Here is a 15,099-nt window from a genome sequence, read left to right on the forward strand (position 1 = left end):
TGCCTCGAAGGCAGTATACTGGCGGTCCTCATGGCGGATGGGCAGCTGGTGGTACGCTGACTTAAGGTCGATGGTGGAGAATACTTTGTATTGCGCAATCTGATTGACCATATCAGATATGCGAGGGAGGGGGTACGCGTCCAGCTGGGTGTACCGGTTTATGGTTTGGCTGTAGTCGATTACCATGCGGCGTTTTGCAGTGGTTTTAATGACTACAACCTGGGCTCGCCAGGGGCTAGTGCTACCTTCGATAATGCCCTCCTTCAAGAGCCGCTCCACCTCAGAGCTGATAAAAGCTCTGTCCCCGGCACTGTACCGCCTGCTTTTGGTAGCGATGGGTTTACAGTCGCGGGTGAGGTTAGCGAACAGGGGAGGGGGGGGGACTTTTAATGTGGAAAGGCTGCAGGTGGTTTGCAGCGGGCGATTTAAAAGTTGTTGGTTGCAGACTGTGAGTGGGGGGAGGGGTCCACCGTATGCTAGTGTGACACTCTTAAGGTGGCACTGAAAATCCAACCCTAGCAGGACGGCAGCGCAAAGACGGGGCAGGACTAGCAGTTTAAATTTTTGATATTCAGTGCCCCCTACTGACAGGGTCACCACACAGTAGCCGCTGATGTCCATTGACTGGGACTTGGACGCCATAGAAATGCGATGGTGCGTTGGCAGAATCGTGAGGGAGTGGCTACGTACCGTGTCGGGGTGGACGAAACTCTCTGTGCTCCCGCTGTCGATCAGGCAACTGGTGGCGCGGCCGTTTACCGCGATATCCATCATGGAGCTGGATAGATGGTGAGGGTGGCCTTGATCCAGCGTCACGGAGGCCAGTATGTGGCTTAGTGAGTCACTATAGTCATCCGCCGAGACGGTGGTCGGTTCCGGTGACGAAATGGCGGTTGAGTGCGTTGGATACGATGGCGGCGGATGCCATGCGGCCGGGGGTACACAAAATGGCGGATAAGATGGCTGCTCCCACGGCCCGCACGCTGCGCTGCTGGCTGGCTTCCCCTTGCAGGCGTTAGCGTAATGGCCTTTCTTCCCGCAGCCCGAGCAGGTAGCTGTCTTAGCTGGGCAGTGCGCTCTGGGATGTTTTAACTGGCCACAGAAATAGCATTTTTGGGCCTGGTTACTGGGCATCGAAGCAGTTCTTACCGGAGGCTGCTGTCTCGGTTGGGTCGCTGCAGCGGTTGGTGCCGGGGGCGGCGGTCCCGTGTCCCACGGTTTCGATTGCCATGTCTCGGCGCCGTTACGGGGGTATGCCTCGAGGTTTCGGTGGGCCTCCTCTAACGAGAGCGCAAGGGCAATGGCCGTCTTCAGGTCGGGTTCCTTGCTTTCTAGCAGTCTCTGCCGGGTGTGGTCTGACTGGAGGCCCCTGACGAAGGCATCACAGGCGAGTCCCTGCGCGTGCTCCACAGCCGTTACCGCTTTACAATCGCAGTCTCTGCAGAGTGCCAGTAGCGCCCGTGCAAATGCCCCTACCGATTCTCCCGGTTGCTGCCTGCGGGATCCCAAGAGGTGTCGGGCGTAAATTGTGTTCACTGGGCGCGTATATTGCCCTTTTAGTAGCTCGAGGGCCGCCACGTACGTATTAGAGTCCCGGATTAGCATATATACTTGATGGCTCACCTGGGCGGTCAAAATTTTCAGTTTGTGATCCTCCTCTGTAACCTGTGAGATTGCGAGGAAGGATTCAAAGCAGCTCAGCCAGTGTTCAAACTTGGCTGATGCACCCACATCTTGAGGGTCGAGGTCCAGGCGTGGTGGTCTGAGGGCTCTCAGCAATGTCTGCTGTATCCGTTGCTGTTGTTGCTCCTCAGGTGTCGCCATTTAACTTTTAGCTAATAAAATTGATACGCTTATCAATTACTTCATAAAAGGTGATGAGTCGAAGAAGAGATGATGAGTCGAAAGAAGAGATGAATAAGGCTTTTATTAGCTAAGAAGAGACCATGCTTCTTCGTGAGTGACTGAACAAGTCTGAACGAAACCCACACAGTGGTGGGTGGAGTCAGCTGAGGCATGCCTCCATACACAGCGCCACCCAGAGGTGGCAATATACAATACAGTGGTTTACCACAATGGGTGAACAGGACTGGGCGTGAGTTAGGACACGGGGCAGTCAGCACAGGGGGTGATAGGTGAACGGGACTGGGTGTGAGTTAGGACACGGGGCAGTAAGCCCAGGGGGTGATGGGTTAACGGGACTGGGTGTGAGTTAGGACACGGGGCAGTGAGCACAGGGGGTGATGGGTGAACGGGACTGGGTGTGAGTTAGGACACGGGGCAGTGAGCACAGGGGGTGATGGGTGAACGGGACTGGGTGTGAGTTAGGACACGGGGCAGTGAGCACAGGGGGTGATGGGTGAACGGGACTGGGTGTGAGTTAGGACAAGGGGCAGTGAGCACAGTGGGTGATGGGTGAACGGGACTGGGTGTGAGTTAGGACACGGGGCAGTGAGCACAGGGTGTGATAGGTGAACGGGACTGGGTGTGAGTTAGGACACGGGGCAGTGAGCACAGGGGGTGATGGGTGAACGGGACTGGGTGTGAGTTAGGACACGGGGCAGTGAGCACAGGGGGCGATGGGTGAACGGGTCTGGGTGTGAGTTAGGACACGGGCAGTGAGCACAGGGGGCGATGGGTGAACGGGACTGGGTGTGAGTTAGGACACGGGGCAGTGAGCACAGGGGGTGATGGGTGAACGGGACTGGGTGTGAGTTAGGACATGGGGCAGTGAGCACAGGGGGCGATGGGTGAACGGGACTGGGTGCGAGTTAGGACACGGGGCAGTGAGCACAGGGGGTGATGGGTGAACGGGACTGGGTGTGAGTTAGGACACGGGTCAGTGAGCACAGGGGGTGATGGGTGAACGGGACTTGGTGCGAGTTAGGACACGGGCAGTGAGCACAGGGGGTGATGGGTGAACGGGACTGGGTGTGAGTTAGGACACGGGGCAGTGAGCACAGGGGGTGATGGGTGAACGGGACTGGGTGTGAGTTAGGACACGGGGCAGTGAGCACAGGGGGTGATGGGTGAACGGGACTGGGTGTGAGTTAGGACACGGGTCAGTGAGCACAGGGGGTGATGGGTGAACGGGACTTGGTGCGAGTTAGGACACGGGCAGTGAGCACAGGGGGTGATGGGTGAACGGGACTGGGTGTGAGTTAGGACACGGGGCAGTGAGCACAGGGGGTGATGGGTGAACGGGACTGGGTGTGAGTTAGGACACGGGGCAGTGAGCACAGGGGGTGATGGGTGAACGGGACTGGGTGTGAGTTAGGACACGGGGCAGTGAGCACAGGGGGTGATGGGTGAACGGGACTGGGTGTGAGTTAGGACACGGGGCAGTGAGCACAGGGGGTGATGGGTGAACGGGACTGGGTGCGAGTTAGGACACGGGGCAGTGAGCACGGGGTGATGGGCGAACGGGACTGGGTGAGTGTTAGGACACGGGGCAGTGAGCACAGGGGGTGATGGGTGAACGGGACTGGGTGTGAGTTAGGACACGGGGCAGTGAGCACAGGGGGTGATGTGTGAACGGGACTGGGTGTGAGTTAGGACACGGGGCAGTGAGCACAGGGGGTGATGGGTGAACGGGACTGGGTGTGTGTTAGGACACGGGGCAGTGAGCACAGGGGGTGATGGGTGAACGGGACTGGGTGTGAGTTAGGACACGGGGCAGTGAGCACAGGGGGTGATGGGTGAACGGGACTGGGTGTGAGTTAGGACACGGGGCAGTGAGCACAGGGGGTGATGGGTGAACGGGACTGGGTGTGAGTTTGGACACGGGGCAGTGAGCACAGGGGGTGATGGGTGAACGGGACTGGGTGCGAGTTAGGACACGGGGCAGTGAGTACAGGGGGTGATGGGTGAACGGGACTGGGTGTGAGTTAGGACACGGGGCAGTGAGCACAGGGGGTGATGGGTGAACGGGACTGGGTGTGAGTTAGGACACGGGGCAGTGAGCACAGGGGGTGATGGGTGAACGGGACTGGGTGTGAGTTAGGACACGGGGCAGTGAGCACAGGGGGTGATGGGTGAACGGGACTGGGTGTGAGTTAGGACACGGGGCAGTGAGTACAGGGGGTGATGGGTGAACGGGACTGGGTGCGAGTTAGGACACGGGGCAGTGAGCACGGGGTGATGGGCGAACGGGACTGGGTGAGTGTTAGGACACGGGGCAGTGAGCACAGGGGGTGATGGGTGAACGGGACTGGGTGTGAGTTAGGACACGGGGCAGTGAGCACAGGGGGTGATGGGTGAACGGGACTGGGTGTGAGTTAGGACACGGGGCAGTGAGCACAGCGGGTGATGGGTGAACGGGACTGGGTGCGAGTTAGGACACGGGGCAGTGAGCACAGGGGGTGATGGGTGAACGGGACTGGGTGTGAGTTAGGACACGGGGCAGTGAGCACAGGGGGTGGTGGGTGAACGGGACTGGGTGTGAGTTAGGACACGGGGCAGTGAGCACAGGGGGTGATGGGTGAACGGGACTGGGTGTGAGTTAGGACACGGGGCAGTGAGCACAGCGGGTGATGGGTGAACGGGACTGGGTGCGAGTTAGGACACGGGGCAGTGAGCACAGGGGGTGATGGGTGAACGGGACTGGGTGTGAGTTAGGACACGGGGCAGTGAGCACAGGGGGTGGTGGGTGAACGGGACTGGGTGTGAGTTAGGACACGGGGCAGTGAGCACAGGGGGTGATGGGTGAACGGGACTGGGTGTGAGTTTGGACACGGGGCAGTGAGCACAGGGGGTGATGGGTGAACGGGACTGGGTGCGAGTTAGGACACGGAGCAGCAGAGTTTGGGATGAGTTTAAGTTTACAGCAAGGTAGCGCTGTGACCCCGGCTGGTGACGGATACTGGAAAGAAACGCGTGTGAAAATAAAGGAAGAGAGTTCCATTTCTCTTACCCTGCGTGTCCTTGAGCCCCAGCTGTCCGTAATTATTTCTTCCCCAACCGAACGCTGCCCCAGAGAGAGAGAGAGCAAAGCTGTGCATTCCGCCCGCTGCGATGTGAGCCAAGGGGATTCCTGCCAGCGACTTCACACTCTGGGGGCTGAGCACCGAGCGACCGGCTGTCCCAAGACCCAGCTGGCCTCGAGAGTTCTGTCCCCAGGCAAAGACTTGACCATCTTGTAGCAGAAATTAAAGAGAAAATTTTGTTAAAATTACTCAGCAAATATTAGGATGTAACTCGTTTCGGCTACTTAACTCTCATAGTACAATTTCGAGATCGTCAACAGGTCACGAGTGTCAATCATGGCTCAGTGGGTAGCACCCTCGCCTCTGAGTCCGAAGGTTGTGGGTTCAAGTCCCACTCCAGAGATTTGAGCACAAAAATCTAGGCTGACACTCCCAGTGCAGTGCTGAGGGAGCGCTTCACTGTCGGAGGGGCAGTACTGAGGGAGCGCCGCACTGTCGGAGGGGCAGTACTGAGGGAGCGCTTCACTGTCGGAGGGGCAGTACTGAGGGAGCGCTGCACTGTCGGAGGGGCAGTACTGAGGGAGCGCCGCACTGTCGGAGGGGCAGTACTGAGGGAGCGCTGCACTGTTGGAGGGGCAGTGCTGAGGGAGCGCCGCACTGTCGGAGGGGCAGTACTGAGGGAGCGCCGCACTGTCGGAGGGACACGACTGAGGGAGCGCCGCACTGTCGGAGGGACAGTACTGAGGGAGCGCCGCACTGTCGGAGGGGCAGTGCTGAGGGAGCGCCGCACTGTCGGAGGGGCAGTACTGAGGGAGCGCCGCACTGTCGGAGGGGCAGTACTGAGGGAGCGCGGCACTGTCGGAGGAGCAGTACTGAGGGAGCGCTGCACTGTCGGAGGGGCAGTACTGAGGGAGCCCTGCACTGTCGGAGGGACAGTACTGAGGAAGCGCCGCACTGTCGGAGGGACAGTACCAAGGAGCGCCGCACTGTCGGAGGGCAGTACTGAGGGAGCGCTGCACTGTCGGAGGGACAGTACTGAGGGAGCGCTGCACTGTCGGAGGGACACTACTGAGGGAGCGCCGCACTGTCGGAGGGGCAGTACTGAGGGAGCGCTGCACTGTCGGAGGGACAGTACTGAGGGAGCGCCGCACTTTCGGAGGGGCAGTACTGAGGGAGCGCTGCACTGTCGGAGGGGCAGTACTGAGGGAGTGTCGGAGGGGCGGTACTGAGGGAGCGCTGCACTGTCGGAGGGACAGTACTGAGGGAGCACCACACTGTCGGAGGGGCAGTACTGAGGGAGCGCTGCACTGTTGGAGGGACAGTACTGAGGGAGCGCCGCACTGTCGGAGGGGCAGTACTGAGGGAGCGCTGCACTGTCGGAGGGACAGTACTGAGGGAGCGCCGCACTGTCGGAGGGACAGTACTGAGGGAGCGCTGCACTGTCGGAGGGACAGTACTGAGGGAGCGCTGCACTGTCGGAGGGGCAGTACTAAGGGAGTGCTGCACTGTCGGAGGGACAGTACTGAGGGAGCGCCGCACTTTCGGAGGGGCAGTACTGAGGGAGCGCTGCACTGTCGGAGGGGCAGTAGTGAGGGAGCGCCGCACTGTCGGAGGGGCGGTACTGAGGGAGCGCCGCACTGTCGGAGGGGCAGTACTGAAGGAGCGCCGCACTGTCGGAGGGGCAGTACTGAGGGAGCGCCGCACTGTCGGAGGGGTAGTACAGAGGGAGCGCCGCACTGTCGGCGGGGCAGTACTGAGGGAGCTCCGCACTGTCGGAGGGGCGGTACTGAGGTAGCACCGCACTGTCGGAGGGGCAGTACTGAGGGAGCGCCGCAATGTCGGAGGGGCAGTACTGAGGGAGCTCCGCACTGTCGGAGGGGCGGTACTGAGGTAGCACCGCACTGTCGGAGGGGCAGTACTGAGGGAGCGCCGCAATGTCGGAGGGGCAGTACTGAGGGATCGCCGCACTGTCGGTGGGGCAGTACTGAGGGAGCTCCGCACTGTCGGAGGGGTGGTACTGAGGTAGCGCCGCACTGTCGGAGGGGCAGTACTGAGGGAGCGCCGCACTGTCAGAGGGGCAGTACTGAGGGAGCACCGCACTGTCGGAGGGGCAGTACTGAGGGAGTGCTGCACTGTCGGAGGTGTCGACTTTCGGGTGAGACGTTAAACCGAGGCCCCGTCTGCTCTCTCAGGTGGATGTGAAAGATCCCATGGCCACTATTTCGAAGAAGAGCAGGGCAGTTCTCCCCGGTGTCCTGGTCAATATTTATCCCTCAACCATCATCACTAATAAAACAGATTATCAGGTCATTAACTGATTGCTGTTTGTGGGAGCTTGCTGTGTGCAGATTGGCTGCTGTGTTTCCTACATTACAACAGTGACTACATTTAAAAAATACTTAATTGGCTGTAAAGGGCTTTGGGACGTCCTGAGATCGTGCAAGATGCTATAGAAATGCAAGTCTATCTTTCTTTCTATTGAATCTGCTTCCACCGCCCTTTCAGGCAGCGCGTTCCAGATCACAACAACTCACTGCGTAAAAAAAATTCCCCCCATCTCACCTCTTGCCAATTACCTTAAATCTGTGTCCTCTGGTTATTGACCCTTCTATAAGTGGAAACAGTTTCCCCTTATTTACTCGACCAAAACCCTTCATGATTTTGAACACCTCTATCAAATCTCCCACTTAACCTTCTCTGCTCCAAGGAGAACAACTCCAGCTTCTCCAGTCTCTCTACATAACTGACATCCCTCATCCCTGGAACCATTCTTTCTGTTAGAATCATAGAATGGTTACAGCACAGAAGGCGGCCATTCGGCCCGTCGAGCCCGTGCCGGCTCTCTGCAAGAGCACTTCAGCTAATCCCACTCCCCCGCCCTTTCCCCGGAGCCCTGCAAATTTTTTTCCTTCAGGTACTTATCCAACTCCCTTTTTAAAGCCAGGATTGAGTCTGCCTCCACCACCCTCTCAGGAAGCGCATTCCAGATCCTGACCACTCGCTGCGTAAAAATGTTTTTCCTCCTGTCGCCTTTGGTTCTTCTGCCAATCACCTGAAATCTGTGTCCTCGGGTTCTCGACCCTTCCGCCATTTATTTCGAGCATTTTCAAAATGCATTTTTGTGAGACAAGGTTAAGAGAATGAGGACAATCCCAGCTTCCCTAGTCTCGCCACAAAACTTACTCCAGTTGCAGCAGTGGACATTATTAGGGGTCATATGGTGAAAGTTTGCCAATGGCACAGACCCTGACTGTCAGTGAGTGTGTGTCGGAGACAGACCCTGACTATCAGTGAGTGTGTGAGACAGACCCTGACTATCAGTGAGTGTGTGGGACAGACCCTGACTATCAGTGAGTGTGTGGGACAGACCCTGACTATCAGTGAGTGTGTGGGACAGACCCTGACTATCAGTGAGTGTGTGGGACAGACCCTGACTATCAGTGAGTGTGTGTCGGAGACAGACCCTGACTATCAGTGAGTGTGTGTCGGAGACAGACCCTGACTATCAGTGAGTGTGTGGGACAGACCCTGACTATCACTGAGTGTGTGTCGGAGACAGACCCTGACTATCAGTGAGTGTGTGGGACAGACCCTGACTATCAGTGAGTGTGTGGGACAGACCCTGACTATCAGTGAGTGTGTGTTGGAGACAGACCCTGACTATCAGTGAGTGTGTGGGACAGACCCTGACTATCAGTGAGTGTGTGGGACAGACCCTGACTATCAGTGAGTGTGTGTCGGAGACAGACCCTGACTATCAGTGAGTGTGTGGGACAGACCCTGACTATCAGTGAGTGTGTGGGACAGACCCTGACTATCAGTGTGTGTCGGAGACAGACACTGACTATCAGTGAGTGTTTGAGATAGACCCTGACTATCAGTGAGTGTGTGGGACAGACCCTGACTATCAGTGAGTGTGTGGGACAGACCCTGACTATCAGTGAGTGTGTGGGACAGACCCTGACTATCAGTGAGTGTGTGGGACAGACCCTGACTATCAGTGAGTGTGTGTCGGAGACAGACCCTGGCTATCAGTGAGTGTGTGTCGGAGACAGACCCTGACTATCAGTGAGTGTGTGAGACAGACCCTGACTATCAGTGAGTGTATGTCGGAGACAGACCCTGACTATCAGTGAGTGTGTGAGACAGACCCTGACTATCAGTGAGTGTGTGGGACAGACCCTGACTATCAGTGAGTGTGTGGCACAGACCCTGACTATCAGTGAGTGTGTGAGACAGACCCTGACTATCAGTGAGTGTGTGTCGGAGACAGACCCTGACTATCAGTGAGTGTGTGGGACAGACCCTGACTATCAGTGAGTGTGTGAGACAGACCCTGACTATCAGTGAGTGTGTGGGACAGACCCTGACTATCAGTGAGTGTGTGGGACAGACCCTGACTATCAGTGAGTGTGTGGCACAGACCCTGACTATCAGTGAGTGTGTGAGACAGACCCTGACTATCAGTGAGTGTGTGTCGGAGACAGACCCTGACTATCAGTGAGTGTGTGGGGCAGACCCTGACTATCAGTGAGTTTGTGGGACAGGCCCTGAGTATCAGTGAGTGTGTGTCGGAGACAGACCCTGACTATCAGTGAGTGTGGGCAACAGACCCTGACTATCAGTGAGTGTGTGAGACAGACACTGACTATCAGTGAGTGTGTGGGGCAGACCCTGACTATCAGTGAGTTTGTGGAACAGGCCCTGACTATCAGTGAGTGTGTCGGAGACAGACCCTGACTATCAGTGAGTTTGTGGGACAGGCCCTGACTATCAGTGAGTGTGTGTCGGAGACAGACCCTGACTATCAGTGAGTGTGTGGGGCAGACCCTGACTATCAGTGAGTGTGTGGGGCAGACCCTGACTATCAGTGAGTGTGTGGGGCAGACCCTGACTTTCAGTGTGTGTCGGAGACAGACCCTGACTATCAGTGAGTGTGTGGCACAGACCCTGACTATCAGTGAGTGTGTGGGACAGACCCTGACTATCAGTGAGTGTGTGGGACAGACCCTGACTATCAGTGAGTGTGTGGGACAGACCCTGACTATCAGTGAGTGTGTGTCGGATGTAGTGTATGTACCTTTAAGAGAGAACTACTTTTACAGCTCCTGTATACTGTAGTACCGGCAGTGACCACACCTGTATATAAGCCTTGCGCATGCCTCTGTACCCCCAGTCTTGAGACTACCCTACTCCAGTAAATACCTGTTGATTGTTAAGTTACAGCATCCGTGTGGTTATTGAAAAACATCATACTCTCTGAATCATGGATCTAACAGTGGCGACGAGTGTCAATTCGAATCTACCTGTAACTCTGCATTTCCTTTCGAGGATTCGCTCCGGGAGGGCGGTGGAAGAAAGGTCGAGGCCAGAAACACGGGCGTCGACCACGAGCAACCGCCCAATCGTCCGGCAGAGAGTGAACATCGCAGGGGAGGCTGTGGAGAGCTGGGCTTGGTTCCCCAGCCACGACGATCAGCAATAGACTGACGACAGGTCCAGCGCAGACCCTTCCCGGACAGCGGCGGCTGGAGCCGACCGACGGCGGAGAGAAAGCCGAGCAGCGTCGACGGGGTAAGACAGAGGGTGAAGCGCACAGGGCGCAGCCGGGGGTTGAAAACCGAGCGGCGTCGAGGAAAAACAAAACGGAGAGAGAGAGGGTAAAGCAACAGCCGGGTTCAGGACCGAGCGGCGGAAACGGGAAAGGCGCACAAAAAAAAAGAACGCGCAGAGCACAGCCAGGGCTCAAGGGCTGAACAGTGTCCGTGGGGAGAAGAAGGGAGAGCGCGGGAGACGCCATTGAGCCGCGGAGAAGAAGGAAGAGCGCGGGAGATGCCATTTTTAGAAGCCGCAGCGGAGAAGAAGGGCGAGCGCGGGAAGGAAGGAAAGCGCGGGAGACGCCATTTTGTGCCAGCGGAGAAGAAGGGGAAGCGCGGGAGACGCCATTTTTGACAGTTAAATCACACCCAGGGATGCAGAAGAGTGGCAGTATCTCTACGTTCGACAATGAAGTCGAAGATTGGGTGACATATGTGGAACGTATTGAGGTGTACTGCAGGGTGAATGAAGTGCCAGATGCTAGGAAAGCACTGGTTTTGTTAAATTCCATGGGTGCAAAAACTTATGGGTTACTGCAAAACCTAATAACCCCAGAGAAGCCTGTGAACAAGAATTTCGAAAGCATAGTAGAAATCCTACAGGACCACTTAAACCCCACACCGCTGCTGATAGCAGAACGATTTAAGTTCCATAAAAGGAACCAACACAAAGACGAAAGCAATGTTGAGTACCTAACGGAACTGCGCAAGCTATCGAAACACTGCCAGTTTGGAGCGGGACTAGCAGATACGTTAAGGGACAAGTTTGTGTGTGGGCTGCAAAGTGAAGGAACCCAGAAACGGCTTCTATCAGAAAAGGATCTTACGCTGGACAAGGCTTTCAGTATGGCAGTATCACACGAAGGGGCGCTGCAGAGATACAACGGAGACCGCAAGAATATGGCACCAATGAAATGTCCTATGGAACAGGGAAGTGCTATCGCTGCGGCAGAACAACACGTGACCAGAAGGATTGTTGGTTCAAGGACCAAGTGTGCAGACAGTGTGGAAAAGCAGGACACATAGCAAGAGTCTGCAGGTCTGGGAAGAAAACCAATAGTAAGAAATCTCCACAGGAGAAGTACAAAAAGGTACACAAGGTGATGGACAGTAGTTCAGACGAACAGAAAAGTGACACAGACTCCGGAAGCAAGGAGCTGGGTTGTCTGAAACTACATAAGGTAACCAAAATGGAGGATCACCAGACTATCTGGGTTACACTCAAGATAGACGGAGTCCAAGTGAAAATGGAATTGGACACAGGATCAGCCCTAACAGTCATAAACCAAAGGGACTACAAGCGGCTATTTTCACATATACCCTTGAAAGCTACAGAGATTGTCTTGAAGACGTACACGGGGCAAAAAGTCTACCCCAAAGGAAAAATAAGGGTGAAAGTGATATATAAAGGCCAGGAAATACCTAAAATGGACATATATGTATTGCCAGATGGAGGACCACCACTGCTAGGACGTGAATGGATCCGAAAGATACAATTAGATTGGCATTCCATACAGGCACTGAAGGTTGAGGCCAAAAAGGATGACGACGTCACACCTGGACGACTGTCAAAAATGCTAACTGACGCAAAAGAAGTGTTCCAGGAGGGACTCGGAACACTAAAAGGCATAACAGCAATGATTAAAATAGAGGAAAATGCAAGCCCAAAGTTTCTTAAGGCCAGACCAGTGCCTTATGCGATCAGACCAGCTGTCGAAGCAGAGCTGGAAGGGGTGGAACGTTCAGGAGTACTGTCCAAAGTGGACTGGAGCGAGTGGGCTATACCCATCGTTCCTGTAATGAAGAGGTCGTTGAGTAATACGCCTGGGGAACCAAAGAAGGTCCGCATCTGTGGGGATTTTAAGGTGACAGTGAACCCAGTCCTTCACACGGTGCAATATCCGCTTCCACGTATTGAGGATATTTTCGCCTCGCTATCTGGAGGTAAACGCTTCACCAAAATTGATCTAGCCCAGGCGTACTTGCAAATGGAGGTAGAAGAAGCCTCGAAACAATACCTTACGATTAACACTCATAAAGGTCTCTATCAATACAACCGGCTGGTGTTCGGGGTAGCATCGGCTCCGGCTATTTGGCAAAGGGCAATGGATCAAGTCCTGCAAGGGATTCCAGGGACCCAGTGTTATTTGGACGACATCCTGGTCACGGGCGAAAATGACAGTGATCACCTCGCCAACTTGGAGAAGGTGCTCACCAGATTAAAGGAGTATGGGCTACGAGCTAATCGCCACAAGTGCGAGTTTTTCCAGAAACAGATCTCATATTGTGGCCACGTCATCGATGAAGAGGGGTTACATAAGTCCCCTGAAAAGATTGAGGCAGTAGTCAAGGCTCCAGCACTGGAAAATGTGTCACAACTGAGGTAGTTCCTCGGGCTGGTAAACTACTACCATAAGTTCTTACCAAATTTGTCCACGGTATTACACCCACTGAACACCCTACTGCAAACAGGGGTACCATGGAAGTGGGATGATGAACGTAGACGAGCTTTCCAGAAGTGTAAAGAATTGATCACATCAAAAGAGGTGTTGGCCCATTTCAACCCAGCACTACCAATTCGTTTGGCATGTGATGCATCACCCTATGGTATTGGAGCGGTGCTGTCGCACAAATTCCCAGACGGGTTGGAGAGGCCTGTAGCCTTTGCGTCTTGGTCACTAACCTCAGCCGAGCGCAACTACACCCAGATTGACAGGGAGGCCCTCAGCCTAGTATGGGGAGTAAAAAAATTCAACCACTATCTGCATGGGCAGAAGTTCACCTTGCTGACTGACCACCAACCACTTGTCTCCATCTTTAATCCTAAGAAGGGCGTTCCAGTGATGACTGCACAACGGTTACAAAGATGGTCCCTGTTTCTAGGGGCGAATCAATATGAAATAGAATATAAAGGCATGAAACAGCATGGAAACGCTGATGGGCTATCGCGCCTGCCACTGCCTACTGTGGAGGAAGCACCAGCAGTGGACCCTATCGAGATATTTTATTCATCAATAATTGAACGATTGCCAGTAATGAACGCGGATATAGAGAAGGAGACCCGCAATGATCCGACGCTGTCACGGGTATATGAATTGACGGTGAGGGGATGGCCAACACATGGCGACTCACTGTTGCCAGCATTCTCATCCAGAAGAGAACAGCTGTCAGTATGCCAGGGGACAGTGATGTGTGGATCCAGAGTGGTGATTCCACCCAAGTTAAGGGAGAGAGTGCTAAATGAGCTACATGAAGGTCATCTGGGGGGAGTGAAAATGAAAAGCCTTGCTAGGGCTTATGTGTGGTGGCCGGGAATCGATCAACAAATCGAAGACCTAACCAAGAGCTGCTCAGGATGCCAGAAGGTCCAAAATGCACCACCACATGCCCCTCTACACCCATGGAAGTGGCCCTCCTCTCCATGGCAACGGGTGCATATTGATTTCGCTGGTCCATTCATGGACTCAATGTTCTTAACAGCAGTGGATGCTCATTCAAAGTGGCCTGAGGTGATAACAATGTCCTCAACCACTACAGAGAAAACGATTGCAGTCCTACGGCCCATATTTGCCAGAAACGGCTTGCCAGAGCAGATTTGCTCTGATAACGGACCACAGTTTGTGTCCGAAGAGTTTCGAAAATTTATGAGAAGGAATGGGGTAAGGCATTACACATCCGCCCCGTATCATCCAGCCACAAATGGATTGGCTGAGAGGTTCGTACAAACCTTTAAGAAGGCGATAAAGGCCATGTGTGACGATGAAATTCCACTACAGCATAAGGTGGGCAATTTCTTATTAGCCTACCAAAACGCGACACATGCAGTTACCAACCAGACCCCGGCCATGATGTTCTTTAACCGAAGGTTGAGATCTCGTCTGGACTTGCTCAGACCAAATGTGCGAAGAAATGTTGAGGATAAACAATTCCAGCACATCAATGAGAAGCCGACAAGGAGCTTCAATGTAGGACAACCAGTCTTGGCCTGTGACTACCGAACAGAGAAATGGCAACCCGGAACGATATGCACAAGGCAGGGGCCATTAATGTACACAGTGGATGTCGGGGAGAACATTGTGAGACGCCATGTCGATCAGATCTTAGCGTCACAGGAACGAGTCAACCCCATGTCTCGAGTACCTGGGGATGAACCCGACATACCGGTAGCATCTACCTCAGAACCAGTAGCAGTGGAAACCGATGAACTAACCGATGAGAAGGGGCCAGAATTGCCTCCGCACCAAGAACAAGAACCTCAGGAAAGGCGCTATCCCGAAAGGATCAGGAAGCCGCCCCAAAGTCTGAATCTATAAATGGACTATTGTTGCTTAATGTACATGTTAAAGTGTTAATTGTTATTTGAATATTATGGGTACTACTAATCTAAAAGGGGAGGAATTGTAGTGTATGTACCTTTAAGAGAGAACTACTTTTACAGCTCCTGTATACTGTAGTACCGGCAGTGACCACACCTGTATATAAGCCTTGCGCATGCCTCTGTACCCCCAGTCTTGAGACTACCCTACTCCAGTAAATACCTGTTGATTGTTAAGTTACAGCATCCGTGTGGTTATTGA

The 15,099-nt window shown here is 54.5% G+C and overlaps 1 protein-coding gene across 2 annotated transcripts in view; it reads right to left on the minus strand.

Moving 5' to 3' along the window:
- Positions 1-15,099, minus strand: part of LOC147122524 (putative E3 ubiquitin-protein ligase HERC4) — a 128,611-nt gene that overhangs the window by 83,924 nt on the left and 29,588 nt on the right. For both annotated transcript variants that reach the window (XM_086006225.1, XM_086006216.1), the window contains exon 4: positions 4,913-5,134. In XM_086006225.1, coding sequence (XP_085862351.1) covers positions 4,913-5,134 — 222 coding nt within the window. The remainder of the gene's footprint in view (positions 1-4,912; positions 5,135-15,099) is intronic.

The sequence above is a fragment of the Somniosus microcephalus genome, chromosome 2, assembly GCF_052327205.1.
Source record: "Somniosus microcephalus isolate GS21.2 chromosome 2, FLI_Smic_1.0, whole genome shotgun sequence".
Lineage (NCBI taxonomy): Eukaryota > Metazoa > Chordata > Chondrichthyes > Squaliformes > Somniosidae > Somniosus > Somniosus microcephalus.